The 20,398-nt window shown below is 40.4% G+C and overlaps 1 protein-coding gene and 1 long non-coding RNA gene across 2 annotated transcripts in view; one reads left to right on the top strand and one right to left on the bottom strand.

The window, feature by feature from the left end:
• Window positions 1-1,480: 1,480 nt before the first annotated feature.
• LOC125430829 lies at window positions 1,481-13,513 on the bottom strand. Its single transcript, XR_007244225.1, has 2 exons — window positions 12,871-13,513; window positions 1,481-1,709 (listed from the first exon to the last, which is right to left on the bottom strand). It is a non-coding gene; the product is annotated as an uncharacterized LOC125430829 (long non-coding RNA).
• NIPA1 (NIPA magnesium transporter 1) overlaps window positions 13,214-20,398 on the top strand; it is a 23,284-nt gene continuing 16,099 nt past the window's right edge. Inside the window, exons 1-2 of the mRNA XM_048493083.1 lie at window positions 13,214-13,721; window positions 18,926-18,973. Of these exons, the coding sequence (XP_048349040.1) occupies window positions 13,580-13,721; window positions 18,926-18,973 (190 nt within the window). The 5' untranslated portion in view covers window positions 13,214-13,579. The remainder of the gene's footprint in view (window positions 13,722-18,925; window positions 18,974-20,398) is intronic.

Genomic DNA, 20,398 nt, shown 5'->3' with positions numbered 1-20,398 from the left:
ATCATCACAATCCAGTAGGTTTGTATATGTCTCCAGGTATCCTATTTTCCAAAACTCCAGGTACAGAGGTTTTTTTCTAGAAATCCATAAGATTCATCTCATTACTGCCCTTATAGACTCAAGCATAGCTCTTCTGAGAATTTCTACAAACTTTTCTAATGGAACACTCTACAATGAACTAGTTAGAGTCTTCCAACTCTCACTCCTTCATTAACCTTATCAGTGTTTGGAAGTCACAAGATCTGAAACTCATACCAGCATTAGTAGTTAGGCTGTGCTCTGGTGACATCCTGTGGTTGTACAGTAAAACTAGTGGAGTTTAGTGGCAAAACTACATATTACATTGGGAATCTATGATAGGTTCTCCCAAAATGTAGTTCAAGTTTTCAAAAACTGAAGGATAGCCAGCCTGTATCGAAGTCATGTTAACCCTTTCCCACTACCTCATTTTCCAGTAGAAATTATTCCCTCAATTTTCTGTTAGCCTCACTAGGGAAAGTGACAGGTATCTTATCCATTCAATTTCTGCCACTATTTCTAGGCTTAGCTCATTCTAACCATTTATATATCTAATTCCCACATCTGCCTCCTGCCTGCGGGTACCTAAATCCACAGGTGGGAAGGACGCTCACCTCCGGTAGGTTTTTCTGCAGAGTTTGGGGCCTTTGGGCAAAAAGGAAACCTTCAGAAGTACAGAAGGCTGAAACTCTGAACTATGACAGGACCAAGGATGCAATGAGACCTCTCCATATTTCCAGGGACATGGTTTGTTGTGTCTTTTTAAACTTATCGAACAGGTGTCAGAAGACTACACATGTAAATTCACAACTGAGGGAGCACCTTAATGTTGCCTAACAGTGTTTCAGTGCACAATAAAATGTCTATAGGTGAGGAAAAGCCTAGAGTCAAATCTCAGTTATATGATCAAGCATAAGCCCATTTATATAATATTGCAAATAGAACAACCTAAACTGTTAGGTTTATCATAGCAGTTTACAGAATCTTTGCAGGGCAATTGAGCAAGTCTGTAGATCATGAGCCATCCTAACAGTCACCGCAGGGCTACCTACATTTATTAACTAAAACAATAATAATATTAAAAACTACAGTGGTGACTGTTACCCAGCAATCGTGCATTTTGTTGTCATTCTAGTCCCCACTTTTCATTTTGGGTACTTTTTTCCCTTTTTTAACAAATACAACTACGTACCAAAGCTCAGCCTCTGCCAAAAGTGCTCATCAGATTTGTTCCACCCACTATGACTAAAATCTATCTTTTCTGCCAGTACAGTATGTTTCAATTTAGGTTTTCTGGCTTACCTAGCTATGCAGTGTCTCTCTTTGCCATAGAAAGTATCAGCCATGATCTGGGTCACATTGACCAGAGTCCTTGTGCATTGAAAGCTACCTCCATAACAACGGAACAAGTATGTACATGAAAAAGCAATATGGACAGGACAGCTCCAGAACTTCTGCTATGTAGGTGTAAAGTTTTATTGGGACAATTCCTCACTTCTGAGAATTTCCAATGGTTGGGAAGTTACAGAGTTTTAAGCTTGACCTGAAGCCATCTGCAGATGGCCTGGCACCCCCTGCCATGTACTTCTGAGCAACTTTCTTCTACCACCTGAAAGCCACACGCATCTTTGGACTTTGATCCTCTGCTCAGTTATGATGCCAAACCTGCATCTGGAGATGACAACAAGTCTCTGGAATGCAAAAGAAAATGCACAAACTGTCACCACTCCTTTCACCCAAGGTACTTCCAATACCCTTTACTACCTCATACACTTCCAGTGAGTGGACTTTGATGACTTTTCCACCCATTTGGATATTAGATTCATCATTTTCTTTTTGCCCTTGGATTCTGCATCCCAATTACATCCTCATATTTGCTGCACTATAGATTACACCCCTCAGAATGCAGACAATTCCATTCAGAATTGTGATCGTATTTGAGAATCACACACTGAACAACACTTATGTGGACCGCTTTGGGGTTCTGTCTCTTTGGGTTCTTTACTTTGACTACTCTAGACATTAATCTCTCTCTGAATGTTTCAGTGAAAAAATCATCAGAATCATTTCTAAATATATGAGGGGTAATGCAGTTTTGATTGGTTTCCTTTCTTGTTGTCTGAGCAAACTTGATTGTCCAAAGATGTAAACCTTGCCTTTACAAGCAAGGAGCAGCAGTGGCGTAGTGGTTAAAAGCAGGTGTACTCTAATTTGGAGGAACTGGGTTTGATTCCCCACTCTGCCGTTTGAGCTGTGGAGGCTTATCTGGGGAATTCAGATTCGCCTGTACACTCCAACACACGCCAGTTGGGTGATCTTGGGCTGGTCACAGTTCTTCTGAGCTCTCTCAGCCCCACCTACTTCACAGGGTGTTTGTTGTGAGGGGGGAAGGAAATGGAGTTTGTAAGCCCCTTTTAGTCTCCCTACAGGAGAGAAAGGGGGGATATAAATCCAACTCTTCTTCTTCTTCTTTAAGGACACTAATAATTTGCTCTGGAAAGTCATGTTGCCATAGCATGGAGAAATACATGAGGCAGCCAGGTAGTCTACAACATGCTTGTGATGACTGGCTCTCAAGGAAACCCAGCCCTCAACTAGGGACATTTATTATCCAGTGGGGATCCCCTCACACACACCAAGGGCCTCTACCTGTGTGCCCCAAATTCCACTAGTCCCCACATGTCAGAGGTGTGGAAATAAAACCCATATTAAAACAGGGTCTCTCAAGCAAAGCAGGTATTCCTCTCAGGTGCTCCCAAAAAGATAAGCAGCCATGCTTACTGGGTGTTATATTACTAAAATATTACATGGATAATTCCGGATTCCCAACCCTGGGTTGCTACAACGACATCTGGGGGCACATACAGGGATAACTGGCAGGAGGAAGTATCAATTCTGCTAATTATTACTGCAAACCCCCTTTCCCCCTCCGCTGGTGTTTTAACTGTTTTCTTTCCTTGGCTAAGTTCTCAAACTGTAAGTCCAGCTAAGGGAAAGAGCATCACGAGCAAGAACCTGCTAGGTACTATTTTCTCTCTGAACTCCTTTCTATAATTAAAAAAATAAGCCACATTGTAGCTTTTATTAAGACAAAAATATATACACAAAACAGTGTGCAAACTTTCACATTTTTCATAATTGTTCCATCAGACTGGATGTTTTAAAAGGGTAGTGCTGGGGAAAACATCTTTCAAGCCATGATGTTAAGGTTTTTTCCTTGTTGCATCTCATATTCTCCTTGTACTGATTCTTATTATCTTGGCAAATGTGGGTTTGGGAACTGAGAATTAATTCAGAGTAAATTGCATAGTTCTCAGCTACATATCGGTTGTTTACTTTCTCCAACTGTGAAACGAGCTTTAAATAGTTAACTTGCCTGTTAATGTTTGCAATGAAAACTATGGTTCTGAGAACAGACAATTGCTATTGAAGTCAAATATTTTTTACTGGCATTGGAATGATGTTTAGATACCACTTTGATTAATGTACCCAAACCAAACGTTATACTTATGAAATGGTACCAGAGTGTAGATAATGTATTTTCTTCTAGCATAGGATGCTGAGAGTTATATGGTGTACAAAGATAATAATCTCTACAGAAGGAGAGCACTATTCACTGCAGGACAAGGCGGTTATTGTTCAGGAACATCTTTTAAACTATCCTAATGATTTTAACAGTAAACAGTATTTGGCTGAAAAGAATAAATATCTACTGATAATGTAATACTGGCTGATAATGTTATACTGTAGAATTTTACTCATATCAATTCTGGATTTTTTATATTGGTCCTTGAAGACCAAGATAATATTGTTTCATCATGTCTCTTTTCTGAACAGCCCAAGTTTGACTCTGTCTTGCCCACTTCTTTGTTTTGTGATGCTATGAGCTATAGACCACAATCTTGTTCTCACACAAATCTTTCTGGAGTAGTAAAGCTAAAAACAAAATGCAAAGCTCTATCACAGCTTGGAATCATCGTACCTTAAGGCATGATTTCTTCTGTAAAACCCACATTTATACACCATGTTTTGATACTCCGTAGTTACCCTTCTTCAGATTCCATTTTTAGGAAGTTCCATTGCATCATTTGTTGTGTAAATTATATCATTTGGTGCATTTAAAAATGTTTAATTTGCCTTAAATCTTAAAGAGAAAATCAAGCAATCAATTAGCCAAGCGAGCAAATAAATAAATCTATCTGTGATCGTATAAAGCAGGAAAATATAATTAGTTCACTACAACCATAAAATTCATCCAGTGCTTAGGGCTTGTTAAAAATGGATAATACCTTATTTAAAGAGTTAACCAAGTGCTGATAGATTTTTTTAAAGATTTGATAGTTATTGTAGTACTTTATTGTATATACATTAATTTCTTTTTGGAAACAAAACCAGATCTTTATGTAAATAAATCAGTATAGGAGCACCTCCAGTACATTTAGTTTTTATTATTGTCCACCCTAGTTATAGTTTTTAATCTGTAACTTTAAATGTTTTTTAATTGTTGTTTTTATAATGTTTTATTTCTATTGTAAGGCTTTCTGAGTTTTACAAGGGAGAAAAGTGGCTAACAAATGTTTCAAAATAAAATAAAATGTAGTCTGGTCAAATGAATACTTTTCAGTCTTATGATCCAGTGATTTTTACATGAGTTTTTAATTACATCATTAACTCAAATTACATATTTCATCATTATTTATTTTCAGGATTATCAGGGCTTGTAAACTGCATCTGGATGACTTTCAAATATTCAATGACAAATATCCGTAAATCTACCTGAGTCATGAAAATGAGCTGGCTAAGTCTTAAAACAATTTTCTGGAGTGAAAATTACTTGATCAGCATATTTGTACTTAAGAAAAACAGTCTGGAAGAACAATCCACCAAGCCCTGTTTGTGTAATGTTGATTAAAATTGATGTTGCCAGTTCAAAGCATACAAAAAGATTGTGAGAGAATGCAGTGCAATCCTTAACAGAGTATCTGGCATTGGGCTGGAGTCTGGGGCTGTCTTTCTCCAGGATTATTTTACTATGGCTTGTCCTGAAAAAATACTCGAAGAGCAGCGGGAGGGGAGGTACAACACCCTTTTCCCTGACTTGCTACTGCCAGGATCCTCTCCCTGGTTGCCTTAGGTAAGGTCTAACCCTTCCTCCCTGGTTCTCCCAGGGCAGACATTATAAAGTAGTCTGTGAACAGCTTCAGCCTCAGCCACTCAGTCTATTCTGCAGAATGGCCAGTTCTATGCCATTTTCCCTGGGATCTCAGACAGGGAAGCCTTATAGACTAGACTAGAGGTTCTCCGCTGGCCCCTGCAGGCCTAAGAAGGTCACTGCAGCATGTTTCCTTCCAAAGAAACCTTCCTGGTTCCTACAAGAGATGAGCAGCAGTCTGTGACTGGTTCTGCTTCTCCTCTGCTTCTCCTCGTTCCCTTACGCCTCCACTACTGGCCTTGGGTGGTTGGCTGCTGGCCTACCCAATATCTCTGAGTGTCCTACTGAACTGGGAAGCTGCTCCTGCAGCATCACATTGGATTTCTGTGGTCCTCCTCTCTGTACAGTTCTAGAGGCCTCCATCTGCTCAGGGATAACCATGGGGGGCAGCAATCTGACCCTAGACACATAATTATACCTTTCTAAGTCCACTGACTTAGAAACATATAATTGTGTTTATCTTTGCACTGTAAATCCATCTTACAGTACAATCCTAACGATGCTTTACTGGGAAATAAGCCCAATTGAATAAAATGGGACATACTTCTGAATAAAATGCTTATAAGTTCTATCTTAATCTGATGAAGAATTAAGGTTGTTGGTTGTCAGTAAATATTTCTGCTCTATATAGTTCTTTTTGAACTATATTAGGAATTAATATCATTTTTTGCTGTCAATTTGGTAGAATTTATAAATAGAATTAACTAAAAATGTGTGTCGAACAATGACTTTGCCATGAAAGCTTCACAGGTGATCTTGGACCAGTCACACATGCTCAGTTTAACTTACTTCACAGGGTCATTGTGAGGATAAAATAGAGGAGCATGGAATGATGTAAGTCACTTAAGGTCTCTACAGGGGGGAAAGGGTATAAACAGAGTTGATAATAAAAATAATAATTTTAGAATATTATCACTATTGGCTAAAAGATAAAACACCTGAAAAAAGGAGAGGTGCAGACAAATGGAAATAAATTGTATGGCATTTTAAGTGCCAAAGGCAAATGTCCAATACATACACTGTCAGCTCTGGCACAGTGGGTAATGTATATTGTATGTCAGAATCTTCCTGTGCCTAAAAGCTACACTTCTAACTGCCAATTTAAATTGTCTTCCCTTTTAGAGAGGCAATATTATTCTCATTTTCTAGAATAGGCAACAAAGGCATGAAATGTTTTCCTTCGAGCCTTCAAGGTAGCATTCTGGCCCTTCCAAGCATTTGTTACAACAGATGTGGGAAGGAAACACGGAGGTCACAATCCCAAGGAAATTATTTGTGACTAAATCTTGGACCCAGGACTAAATCCTATTGATATCAGCTTATATTCTCAAGCCTTGTTGCTTTTAGTGGGCGCAGGGCTGCAACCCTATTCCCACTTATTTGGGAGAAGAGATGACTGAACTTTGAGATTTAGAAAGTTTGCTGGTTCATCAGAATTATGAGTGCCAGTGTGGTATAGTGGTTAAGAGTGATGGACTCTAATCTGGATAACTGGGTTTGATTCTTTGATTCCCCTCTTCTCTCCATGAAGCCTGCTGGGTGACCTTCAGCTAGTCACAGTTCTTCAGAACTTAGCTCTACCAACCTCACAAGGTGTCTGTTGTGGGAAGAGGAAGGGAAGGAATTTGTTAGTCACTTTGATACTACTTACAGGAGAGTAAAGTAGAGTATAAATCCAAACTCCTCATCTTCAAATCCATGTTCTTTACGTACTGTAAGCTTCTATTGGAGCAGGACCCCCCCAAAAAACTTTTAAAGGCCCAATCCTACTGATACTACCATCTATTGTCAGATTTCAAATAAAAGTACAGAAAAAGAAACCCTCAGCAAGAAATTACTGGGGGTTTAAAATTATTTTCTATGAGCAAATCTTGAATGTGAACTAACTTGTAGGATCAGCAGATTATCCTGAAAAAGAGGAAATGGGTGACCATGGGCCATTTACATACTTTGAGCCTGATCTATCCCATAGGGTTGTTATTGTAAGAATAAAATGGAGGAAAAAAGAATGCAGTTGTAGGCTGCTTTGGTTCCCCATTGGTAAGAAAGGTGAAGTATAAATGAAGTAAATAACTAAAATGGCACTTGCTATTTGCATTATTAAATAGATCAGTCTTTTGTGACACTTAAGGAGTTCACCCTCTTGTTCTGCACGTGTAAACTAAAATTTCCAAGTAAATATGCATAGGATTTTATCAGTACATGGAAGAGAGTTGGAAACATCTCCCTGTGGTAGATGCATCATGAAATTAGCTGCTTACATGTTCCAGCTCACTATAATCATGCAATTTATCTTCATGTTAAGACCCAATATTGCTCACAGCACCTAATGACAACTTGGAAACAGATTATATGGTGGAAGCTGATCTGTTGGCAAGGATGCTCAAAGCAATTGGAATAATTAAAACGGACTAAAATCTCTAGAAAAAAATAATACAAATAACAAGAGCAAGTCTTTTGCTCACCTGTCAACAGAAGCATATTAGGAAAATTCTGGCCTAGTCTCTGACTCCGCAAAATTGCAGCCTTTTTCATGTCCTCAGAAAGCCCATTCCAGAAAACAGGAATAACCACTGAGAAAGCTTGAGTTCATGAAGAAACAGTCCCCTACAACTCAGAGCAGGAATAGTTTATCTCAGGTCTTGTGAGCTGCCTTGGTGTGGCCAGATATGGGTGGAGGTGGTCTTGCAGATGGAAAGGTTCCAGCCCAGGTCATTTAAAGTTAGACAAGAAGCAGAATTAGCACAGAGAACAATCAACCAACCATGCTGGACAGATATGTACACTGGAATTGCCAAGTGTTGGAATGAGAACAGACCATCACATTATTTTAGGCAAGTTAATTTGCTTGATGGAAGAAAATGTATTGCAAGAGTTTCTTTTTGGCAACAACTACTTCATATAGCCGTATTTAGGAAGTGATTGCTATTCAGGGTGACTGCTAAACTTTCTGAAATGCTTGCTGTGCACTTACACTTACTATGTATTGCTAGATACAAATTATGATGGCAGCTATTAGCCCATAAACTTCCAAGGCAGGGAATAAATAAGGCGAACCCAAACTGTCTGGGTCAAAATATGTCTTTTTAGCAGTTCTGCCTTCATAAACAATTTATCATCATGCCAAGATGCCCTTAATACAAATCAAGCTCAGTGAAACAAGTAAGTAATGACAGGATTTGTTTATCGTTAGTGCTGGTGCTCCATGCTAGCGATAAAAGCATCTGCTTAATTCTTTGAAACTTATCTTAATTGAACTTCAGAAATTTAAACAAAGTGAGTGCCAAGTAAAGAACTCCATCCAGCTGTAGGCTGATGTTGCAATGTAAGGGAGGTTCTGAGTTGAATGAAGATTATGATGTTGTTGTTTTTGGATTTATATCCCACCTTTCTCTCCTGTAAGGAGACTCAAGGTGGCTTACAAGCTCCTTTCCCTTCCTCTTCCCACAACAGACACCTTGTGAAGTAGGTGGGGCTGAGAGAGCTCCGAAGAACTGTAACTAGTCCAATGTCATTTAGCAGGAATGTAGGAGTGCGGAAACACATCTGGTTCACCAGATAAGCCTCTGCCACTCAGGTGGAGGAGTGGGGAATCAAACCCAGTTCTCCAGATTAGAATCCACCTGCTCTTAACCACTACACCACACTGGCTCTTGACTTGGGAAAGAGCACCGATGATGCCATTCCCTCTCTTCCTTGTTACTGTATCTGTGCAAAGGAAAAAAAAAATATGGTTAAGATTTACATACATAAAACATTTCTACCCTACTTTTGCAGGGTGAATTAATATCAAAATAAAAATAAACAGAGACAAAAGACAAACAAGGAAAAGGTCAAATGACAGCACATTACATTTTTCAGTTTCAAGCTTTTTTAAATTGTCTACATTGGTGAGCCTTATATTTTGATACATAGTGAATAGAATCCCAGTCTCCATACATAACATTAAAGGTTAAAATGAAAAATGAGAAACAAAAAGTAGTGGTAAAATGCACTATACCACTTCAGCCTAAAAGTACAGGTGTCGGAGTAAAGGTAACTCATTCAGTATGCTCTGGACACAAGTCCTAGTGATAGAATCAGAATGTATGTTCTCCTTGCTGAAGAGATGTGCCTCTGTCAAGAAATCTGATAGTTTCCTTTTACACTCTGGCTCCTCCTCCTTATCCTCTGCCTCGCTTCATACTTCTGTAGATCTGTTTCTCTCTTCTGGTGGTCTTGCAAGGACCAGGTTGCTCCTGTGTTTTATCTGTCCCTAACGGAGAATGACCAGGCAAGGCCAAGCATGACCATCACACATCACAATGATGCTGCGTTAGGCCCTTGTAATGAAGTATTCTTTAGCTTAGTCTTCTCTTCATCTGTATTCAAATCAATGTGAATCTGCTTTCAATCAACTGTGATTTCTTTCCCCCTCCCCCCCTTATCTTTGCCTCATGTTTTCTGGGTTTCCCACCCATGTCCACTGCTGTACAATTCTGCTACATAAACAGTAATTTTCAACAATAAACTGTTTTTTTTAATGTATCTCTCCCTACCTTCCCAAAAAAGCTACTTACAACTACAAATAATCGGGAGGTGGGTGGGCTCAACTTGCTTCTTTGTTGTTTTAGTTTTCATTTGTAAAGTATTAAAGCATGTTCCATGTCCTGGAGAACAGCTTTAACCATGCCTCTTTGCTTGCTATGCTAGCTTTCTGTTTGCAAGATTTTATATGCAAAGACACATTCCCAGAATATTCACTCGCTACGTGAAATGATATAGTCTGAACTATCCGGTTAGAAATCTGCCATACCATTTCCCTTTAATTCTTTTGCCTGCGAAGACCTGGTATCTCTGTTATGCCAGAGAGTGACCCCAATGATGTAGGTCATTTCATAGCCTTCTATGCAAGACAATGAGCAATGTTTCAGCTCATTATATTCAATTGTAGTAACAGTTTAAGAACGATCCCAATGACCATGTAACTTGAAAGCATCCTATAGCAATGGTGGCGAACCTATGGCATGGGTGCCAGAGGTGTCACTCAGAGCCCTCTCTGTGGGCATGCACGCCCAGAGTTCATCATGTGGGCGGGGCAGAAAATCACCCCCACACACACATCTAGACTGGCCTGGGCACAATCCTTTACCTGGGAGTAAGCTCGGTTGCTGGCAATGGGGCTTGCTTTTGAGTAAACCCTCCTAGGGTCATGATTCACCCATTCGAAGCGTTGCATGGTTGCTTCACCAAGCTTACTCCTGAAAGTGGCAGCGATGCACCTCCAGCTCCAATGGCATTTTTCTAAACTAAAACCTCAATATTCAGGTTAAATTGCTGTGTTGGCACTTTGCGATAAATAAGTGGGGTTTGGGTTGCAATTTGGGCACTCGGTCTCAAAAAGGTTCGCCATCACTGCTATAGTGGTTTAAATGGGCACAATTCAAATATCAGGAAAGGGATAAATAATGCACACTAATACTGCAATCCTAAAGACACCCGGCCTATCAGAAAGTATGTCTCACTGAATTCAACAGAACTTATTTCTGCTTTAGAGAGTGTTGTAACTAATTATTCATTATAGGGAGAATACAGTCACTTGGTGATCATTTGATATGTTTGCATGTGCATCAATTCAACATCTGGATCAGTTCCTACTTGTATTTTTTTTTCAGTCTGCTGCCAAACATTCCTAGCAGCAGCTTGAATGGCATGGAAACAAACAAGAGGGAGAGAAAGAACAGACAGGCATGGGACTAATTCAAGTGGCCCCTCTCAAAGTAATTATATGATGAGCATGTTAATTATATTATTGCAGATATGCAAAAAAAATTCCAGTCGTCTTTAAAATGTGGTTTCTATCTCAAAGTAAATTAGTTTCATTCAAGTCTAACGACTGTCCATCACCCCACATTATGCTAATACAGGAACAAGTGAATCCAATCAAGTTCAGTAGCCTGGCCAAAGATTTGGCTCACCTGGATTCACCAGCCTTTGCTGTGCTGTGGGAAAAGGCAGCATTAATCTTGCATTCTTATTAATTTCTGATAGGCCAGTCATACATCTTATCTTGGGAGAACGTGAAATAGAGGCTGAGATTTTTCTGCCAGCTCTGCCCCAACCGCCCTGGCTGCTCAGGCCTTGAAAATAAGTTGCAACCTGGTATTGCATTTCACCAGAGAAGAACTTGCCATTATGTTTTCCACTTTCTTAGCACCACCTCTTGCTGCTGCCTGTAATTTTTTTTAAAAACAACAACCTTGAACTATACTCTGTTCCACATAAAGATGTTGATAGATTGTATATTCCTCTGCCACAGAGCAAAGTATGCCAGACCTTCTTTATTGTTGAATGCTCTGCCTGGGTCCTAGTGCCTACCTAGCCCCCCCCCCCCCCCCCCAATCCATTTGAAAGTAAAAATACATTTTGGTAGAAATGCTCTTGTATCACATGCTCAATAATGCACAAAATAATGGTTTTGACAATTAGGTAAAATGAATTAGGTAAAAATGAAGGATAATTCTCATATTCGTTTGGGACTATATTCTAATGCAGAAGCATACAATTTTCTCAATCACTTCACTTCAACTGACCGAACTAACATCTTTATTTGGAACAGAGTATGGTACTGTTCTGTTTGTTGGTGGTTGATTATTTAATGTTATATTATAATAGGATGTTTTATATTTGTTAGCTGCCTTGGGTGTTCTTTGAACAGAAAGGCAGGATATAAAGACATGAACATCCCAACATAATTTGTGAAATGAAGGCTTTAGAGTAAACTCCAGGGTACATACACAGTCTTTTACAGTTTTTTTACCTGCACTTATGTGTATAATAAAGGTATTCTGTACGTCATATGATTTGTTCTTCTTTGTGGTTAAGAAACCACCTCACAACATATTATCTCTAATTCAACAATAAATCCCAACTTAAACAAAAGTACAAAAGTACTTGAAACAATCAAAGTGTTTGTATTCACTTTTAAAGGTTACTACAATATTAATATGGTATGAGAAGCATGAGAACACCCCAAAGGCCCCCCCCCCAAAAAAACCCAGAAAGCAAATTTCTTAGGTCCAGAAACACAAGCTTCTTGAGGAAGCCTGAAGATGTGGAGAGCTCTCTTTTTCTGGAGATTTTTAGCAGAGGTTACATGGCCATCTGACACCAGTGCTGATTCTATAACTCACTATGAATTAGGCAAATGATGATTTGGGAGGTGGAGTCTGGGAGGGACTTCAACAGGGTACAATGCTATAAAAAAGAGCCATTTTTGCCAGGGGAACTGATTTATGTCATCTGGAGACCAGTTGTGATTCTGGGAGATCTGCAGGCATTACCAGGAGGTTGGCAACCGTATAATATAACAAAACGCATGGGCCTCTGGTGTTGATTAATTCATGTGGTTAACCCTGTTATTCTGTACTGGTAGAACAAAATTCAAGTTCATTAGTACCATAAAGCCTACCAAAATAAAGACCGTGTTAGACTAATATCCTGGTGTTGATTTACGAACACCCCATTATCAGCGGGGGATTCTCCCCATCAATTGTTATCCTTTAGTTTATGCTAATGCATGTACAGAAAGAGAAGAGGGGCAATATCTCCTACGCAAAATTGCTTAAAAGTGAAGAAGGCACTGAACGCGGGCAACTTACTGCTGAGTAAAAATGCGTAGCATTGAGCCAGGACGAGGAAAAGCCATAGTAAACAAAACAATAAATCAGGAACAGTTCTGCACAATGTATTGTCGAAGGCTTTCACGGCCGGAATCACTGGGGTGCTGTGTAGAGAAACCACACAGCACCCCAGTTCTGCACAGTTTCTTAAAAAGCTGCAGCTGCACAATAATTAACTTGCAAGATCATCCCGCCGTGCCATCAACCCGTGCTATCTCCCTTGCGCTCGCTCATAAGCAAGCCTCTTTCTTCCTCTCGTGGTTGATCTTCAGCGTACCCCCGCAACGACGTCATCATCCGCCCGCATGGGCATGACGTCATGGTGCAATGCCATGACGTTATTCTGGTGCAGAGCCCAGGCTCCTTCCCCGGCTTGCGCGGCTGGCGTTTCTTGATTAAAAAAACTTGCCGGATAACTCTTGAGAGGGGCGGATGGTGGAAACATGGAGCCGTCCTCCTTCCCTTCGTCTCCAGCCGGTTGAGGGTTTGAAACCCGCCAAGTTTAGCGCGGCGGCTTCGGTCCTAGAGGGCGCTGAAATCGACTCTGCAGGAGGAGCTTGTGGCTCAGGGCGGGTCCCGCAGAGCAGCTGCCGGTTCCTGGCCGGCTTCTGGGAAGAGCAGGAGCGACGGGATCGCTGAGCTGTTTGGCGGAGCTTCGTGCGGGCAGCGGCGCCCGGGCGTGGGCAGGATGGTCGGTGCAGAGGGGGGATCGCCCAACCCTGGGCCGGCTGCGGTCTCGCTGGGCTTGAGTGTGGCCGTGGTCTCGAGCCTGGTGAACGGATCCACATTCGTGTTGCAGAAAAAAGGGATCGTGCGGGCAAGAGGCAGAGGTACGGGGCGGGCATGGCCTGCTCCAACTCCCCATCCCTGTGCGTGGCTCTTGCCTACAGTTGCAGAAGGGGCTAGTTAATAATAATGGCAGTAATAAGATTTATTGCAGTCAGTTGACCCATGAAACATACCTACAGCAGAAAACAGTATTCGGTAGAAGGAGCCAGTGACCCTTGCTGCCTTGATCGCATCCCATCTGCGGTTAAACTGGCCCCGCATGCTCTGCTCGGATGCACCCCTCTTTGCGGGTTCCTTTTTTTGCCCCTGAACCTAAAGGCCACCACTCATTTCGGCTCCTGGAACCTCCTGGTTCTCTCTGGCTGCTGCTGCACGTCTAGATAACTTCTCACATTCCTTGCCCTCCCAAACGCAGACCTTTACTGCGTGGGGGGTATAGTATGGGGAATCCTTGTCTAATGCAGTACTTCTGCTCCAGGGGTGCTTTGGGAAGGCAAAATGCCTGGGAAGGGGCCCACGCTCCTGTCATGGCCACACCCCTCTCTGCTATTCCTCCGAAGGAGGAAAGGCTGACTGCTGCCAAGCGAGGTTTGTACCTCAGGATCGGGAGGAGGCTGTTCCCATAGTGGAGTGGACAGCTGGCAAACCTTAGAGCCACCCATGGACAATCCACCCCCCTCACCTGGTCTCTGCATGCACTTGAGAAGGGTTGAAAAAAGGACTGCAAGCAACTTTACCAGGTTCTCTTCATTATCTCCAACTATTCAATTACTTTCTTTCCATTCTCATCTTGATCCCTTGTGACCCTCTTGCAGCCTTCTCCTGTTACTGTGAAATAGCAGCTGGCTATTGAAAAAGGCCACCTTCCCAGAGAGCTGTTCCCTTGGATTTCTTTAATCGTGTTTTGTGTAACGAATCGTGTTTGTGTGGCTCTGTTGTTACGGATCCAAGCAATTTCTTTCACTCTTGGAACAATCGCTTTATCCTCAGAAAGTAGCGTCCTCTCCCAAGATAGTCCGGGGGCATTCCTGGCCCACTAGAGCACATTGAGTTGCTGTCTGAAGGGCAAAGCATTTGAGCCTGCCCAAAGAATGAAGAAAGTGTAATCCAAGGACAGTGGAACTTGTTAGTGTTACATTTTTAGTTGCAGCCAGGTTTACAAGAGTATTCAGTATTACATACTATATAAAAGAGAGTGGTTTGTCTAAATAACCTGCAAGGAATTTGAATGCAATTAGTGTGTAAACGCTAAAGAGAATCCACAGGTTGACAAGGGCTGAGATGCAGAAAGCTTCTACAGTGGAATTGTTAATATCCATCTTCTTTTGAGCAACAGACTACTGTGCCTCATCACAAACTGCTTTTTGAAGTTTCCTAAGTTTTGAAAGTGGAGGCATGGTGCTGCTGTTTTTAAATGCATATGCCTAACTTCTCCTTTGGATGCAGAAAGCTAACTAACTGCATGGTATTTTGGACTCCAGCCATATTTTAAAATGTTTTTATCCTGCCCTTCCTTCAGGGAACTCAGTGCCGTGAGCATAGTTTGCTCCTTCATGTTATCTTCTCAACAATCCTGTAAGGTAGGAGAGAGTAACAGGCATAAGCTTTAGAACCACAGGTTCAGTTCCAGTTGCCTATTTGGTACCCTGTCTGCTACACTCCAACGACTGTTAAGTAATTTTGCTGCAGATATAGTGAGCAGATGAGCCTTATGTATAGGTTATCTCTACATTGTGGCATGGTGGTCAATAGTGGTGGACTTTAATCGAGTTTGATTCTCCACTCCTCCACATGAGCAGTGGACTTTAATGTGAACTTTAATCTGGTTTTCCCCACTTCTCTGCAAGAAGCCTGCTGGGTGAACTTGACCCAATCACAGGTCTCTCAGAACTCTTTCATCCCTACTTAACTCACAAGATGTCTGTTGAGGGGAAAGGAAGGCAATTATAAGCCACTTTGAGACTTCTTAAAGGTAGAAAGAAGAGATATAAAAACCAATTCTTCTTAACCTCCATTTCATTGTTGCAGCAAGCTTAATATTGTAGTGGGTATTGTGAATAATCTCTACGAAAGCCACTGAGTAGAGGACAGAACCATTGCCAGTTGGTATAGACAGTTCTGATCTTGATGGACCAAAACTTGTGTTCATGTACTGGGGATATTGATTTCAATTATTTCATCCAGAAGGCAACAGAAAATGGATTTCCTTTTAGCTGCTCAGGTAAATAGTAATATTCTCAAATCAGATACAGGCAGAATCATGGTGGTACGAGTGTTAGTATAAACTGTTCCAGTACAGAAACTAGGCTTTGAACCATCCTGACCTGTTACAAAATCATGTAACCTCGTCCTGGTACCCAAATAAATCCTGTGGTAATAGAAAATTTCCCTGATACGTTTGGCTGTGGCTAATTATAATCAACGATCAGCTGTAAGTTTGGTATTTTAGATAAATAACTGAAATGCAGAAGAAAAATGATTACAAGCATTAACTTATCTGAACAACTCTGAGTTTAAATTAGACACAGTCATTAACATATGCTCATATACTATGTTTGGTTTTAAGGCAATCTGGATATATCTCTATGTCCCTATTGCTAAGTATTCTTATTGTTGGCCAAAAGAAGCAAAAATACCCTCTCTTGATTTCATTATCACTACATGACTATGAACTAAAGTTGTATGAAATAAATTGTTCACAAGGAATTCTGAACGCAGTAAATTCTTTGGCTTCCCTTTTCACTGACTTGTGGAATCCAAAAGGTTTTTGATCTGCAGAAAATAATATCAGTTTTAAATTGGACAGTAGATTAGGTCCAAGCAGAGGCGTAGCTCCGGGGGGGGGGGGGACGCACTGGGCACCCGCATCTGGGGGGGGGTCTAAGGGCGTTCCGGGGCAGGACAGGGGCAGAGGACACACTGGTGCACCGGGCGCTTTCCCCCTTGCTACACCTCTGGGTCCAAGTAGTCATATTACATTATCAATAGTTGCCTGCAAGCATAAAAATATACACTGTCCCTCCTACTCATACATGCCATTACCTATTCTTAGAACAACTTAAACTCATCATTTACTAAAAAAAATCCCACTCCGATCTGTCATCTCTGCAATAGCTTCAGAGTTAACTAGACCGAATTCCCATCCTGAACAGATAAACACATTAAACCAGATCTTGTTCCTTAGATGTTCTCTGCTATTGAGAAGAGGGTGGACTGAAAATTGGTGAAGAATCAAATAAATAAATAGTCATTAGGAAAGAGCAAGGAAATAAAAGGCAAATGGGAAGATGACCTAATTTAACCCATAAACCTAAAGCCCTCCTCAAGGGAACCTTAGGTTATGGGGTTTATTAAGAAGTATGTTCAACACCTAGGACTATGTATTTTTACGTGCATGTTATATGCTTTTGTGTGCATGTAAAGCATGCCCCTCTTTGGGCCAGCACAAAGTGTAAAACCCAGGTTCCCATTTTACTAGTGACCTAGAAAGACTACTAAAGGTTGCCTCTGAGCATGTACAAAGGACAGAGTTTCCCATTGACTTCCCCTGTGCTTGCATGTCTAAGCATGAGCAAGTGATTAAAGCATGGACGGAAGACTCTGGATCATAGCCTCCTCTCTTAAACGGGAAAACTTTAGTGCTACCAATTGTGCTAGAACACTAGGCAGAGAAAATAGCCCTCAAGCCCACTGAGTTACAGGTCTAAGGAAAAGAATAATAAACCATAACATTAAGCTGAATTTTACAATGCAAAACATTTACCTCCGACACCTCCCCCCCCCAGATGTCAGTAAGTAGAATTTCCAAAAAAATATATACTAGGAGTGCCTTGTAAAATTCTTTCTGCTCTCTGAGTTGAGACCAGCAGATGTTTCAAGAGCATATTTTGCCTGATATGCATGCTCTCCTGAACCATAACAAATAACTTGGAGTGACACTGCTATCAGCTGACTGCATGATGTAACATGTCTAGTTTACATTTCCCACAATCACCTTCTTGTAATTGATGTATTCAGGCTCTGTTTGTCATAAATGAATTCTAGATGAGAATCAAATGAAGCATTTAGTGTTATATAGAAACATTTAGTAATTACTCTACATTTTGAAATTATTGCTGGAAATGCAATTTGGATAGCAATGTGACAGTGCTATTCTTACTATTAAAATAGATGGTCCATAGTTCAAAATGTGATTTTTAAAAATTCTTGATGCTCTGGGCTGCCCTTTTCACGCTGATTTTTAATACTTATTCTCCTTCCAAAAACCTAGTGTACTTTACTAATCCAGTGTGGAGTTGAGTATACCCTGTAGAAAGTCACAGGAATGAAGAACTTCAGTGTTATACTGAGCACACAAGTACTTTGGTTTGGCAGCAGCAAATGTGCAAGGGGTGGGGGGAGGAAATTTAGGGGAAAGGAAATTTAAAAAAATGAAAACTTGTCAGTTTCACTCAATATGCTAATGTTAATTTCAGTTTTCCATTTAAGGCACGTGGAAATAAAAATTATACACTGCAAGCTACAAAATATTGCAGGTAGGTTGCCAGCCTCCAGGTGATGACTGGCATTCTCATGAAATTACAGGTGATTTTTAGACTACAGAGATCCCCTGAAGGAATGGCAGCTTTCCAGGGTGGTTTCCATGGCATCGTATCCCTGCTGACCTCTTTCCCCTCTGCATAATCCACCTTCCCCAGACTCAATCCCAAATTTCCAGAAATTTCTTAATCTGATGTTGGCAGACCTTCAGATAGGAGATATTAAGGTTGAGGAATGCACAGATTACAGAGGCGTAAAATAACAAAAGCAAAATGTTCTCTGGGTTAATTTGGCCCCTTCCCTAGATTAATGGTTTTTAAAAAGAAAAAAACCCTGTCCTTTGTGAGGAGGCTCGTAATTTTTGATACATTTTGTAAGGCAACAGGTTTTTGAAAATACTTCTAGAATATTTGCAAAATGCAATGTAAATAACTCCGGATAAAAAATGCACTGGCATTTGAAAATGAGTATCCAAGTATGTTTAAATCATACGTGTATACTTTATAGTCCCAACCACTGAGAGGGACACAGAAACAGATACAGATAAATGGCTTAGATTAATTATACTTTGGCTTTAATATTTTATACAAGGTGCTGGCTGGATCAGAACTAGACATATCACAAAAACTGCATAAAGAACATCAAGAACATTTTATTTATTACATGTCTTCCAGTATTTTTATGTGCCATTTCCTCATTTTTCTAGGAACGTCATATTTAACTGACATAGTATGGTGGTCAGGCACTATTGCAAGTAAGTATCTTCTATCTTTAAATAATGTACAGAGTTGAGTCGCTTTTTTGTGTCTGTCTTTCAAAAGGGGATGGTGTTTATGCCAGATGTCAAAGCATGCAGCTAGACTGGTATTCTTTTTCTTGTTTTGTTACCAACTTCAACAATTTGTTCTTTGTTAGAAGGTTTTGGAAAATACGCCTTATAAATGGTCACTTTGATTAAGCTATAATGTGTTTGGGTTTTTTTTAAGATATTGTAGGTTGTGTTTCTTTTAAAAATAACAAGCCTCATATTCTTAGCAGTTCAGACATTTCTAGGAGAACTGTAAACATAATTCATCACTGGAATTCATGACAGAGCTCAGATTTAAACCAAAAATGTAATTAGACTTTACAAAAATCAGTCACTGCTTGTTAAATGTAAATTTTTCTAAGATTAATTGGACAAAAATCAAAAGAACAATGATGACAAAATATTTAATTCAGTTATACTGGCCCTACATATTTCCTATAATCTATAATAAAACCTATAAATAAATAAAACCTATAAATAATACCATGAAAAAACTATTACCATTTTTAATTACCATTAAAAAACAAAACTGAAACTTATACATTTTCACACACTTTCAGTGAACTTCAGAAACTTTACTGTTTCACACAGTAAAATCCAGTTGCAAAGTAGATTCAGTGTGTGTGGAAGTACCAAAAAGGTACTAAACACTGAGCATGAGAGAAGTGCATAAATGTAACCATAACCACAATTCTATGAGCATCTTTCAGACAATATATAGGTGCAATAAAACAGCATTACACAGATTATATAGGGATGGAAACATAGATCTTAAAAACAAAATGTATATAGATCACTCAGACTGTCACAAATTAGAAAAATGTACAACTAACCAGTAAAATTGTATAGCCAAAGAAGTTCCCACAGGAACAGAGCTTCATAGAGAGAGACATGTCATGGGTGGATTCCAGACGGGCCAAATATAATAGGTGTTGGACATCATATAAATATTTGGGGGGGAGGGGACTTCGCACAGGTCCCGTTCTCAAAACGAGTTTGGTCCGTTTTATTCCTCTCAACCTGGGATTTTACAAAATTGCTAAACTAGTGACCCCTTTGCACAATCCCGGGTTCGAGGTGCTCCTGCGTGCACACAAGGCAGAAGACACTTTATTTTCCTCCCTTTCACCTGATTATTTTTGGTTCCGTGTGATCCATTGTCAGGGGTAATCAGCCCATCTGCCATTCTGTCACCCAGAAAGTTGTAGGCAGATTCTCTGAGCGCCCCACAGTGTACAAAGTCCCCCAAGCACAGTTTCTCCCTGTGGCAGCAAGTATGACTGCCATATAGATCTGCAACAACATGTTCATTATTGCCCAGCCATTGCAGGGAGGTCCATTTTTTCCTTTTGCGTGTTCTGAATGCACAGC

This window comes from Sphaerodactylus townsendi, linkage group LG04 (genome assembly GCF_021028975.2).
Source record: "Sphaerodactylus townsendi isolate TG3544 linkage group LG04, MPM_Stown_v2.3, whole genome shotgun sequence".
NCBI classification, from domain to species: Eukaryota; Metazoa; Chordata; class Lepidosauria; order Squamata; family Sphaerodactylidae; genus Sphaerodactylus; species Sphaerodactylus townsendi.
This window is presented reverse-complemented; position numbering and strand designations above follow the sequence as displayed.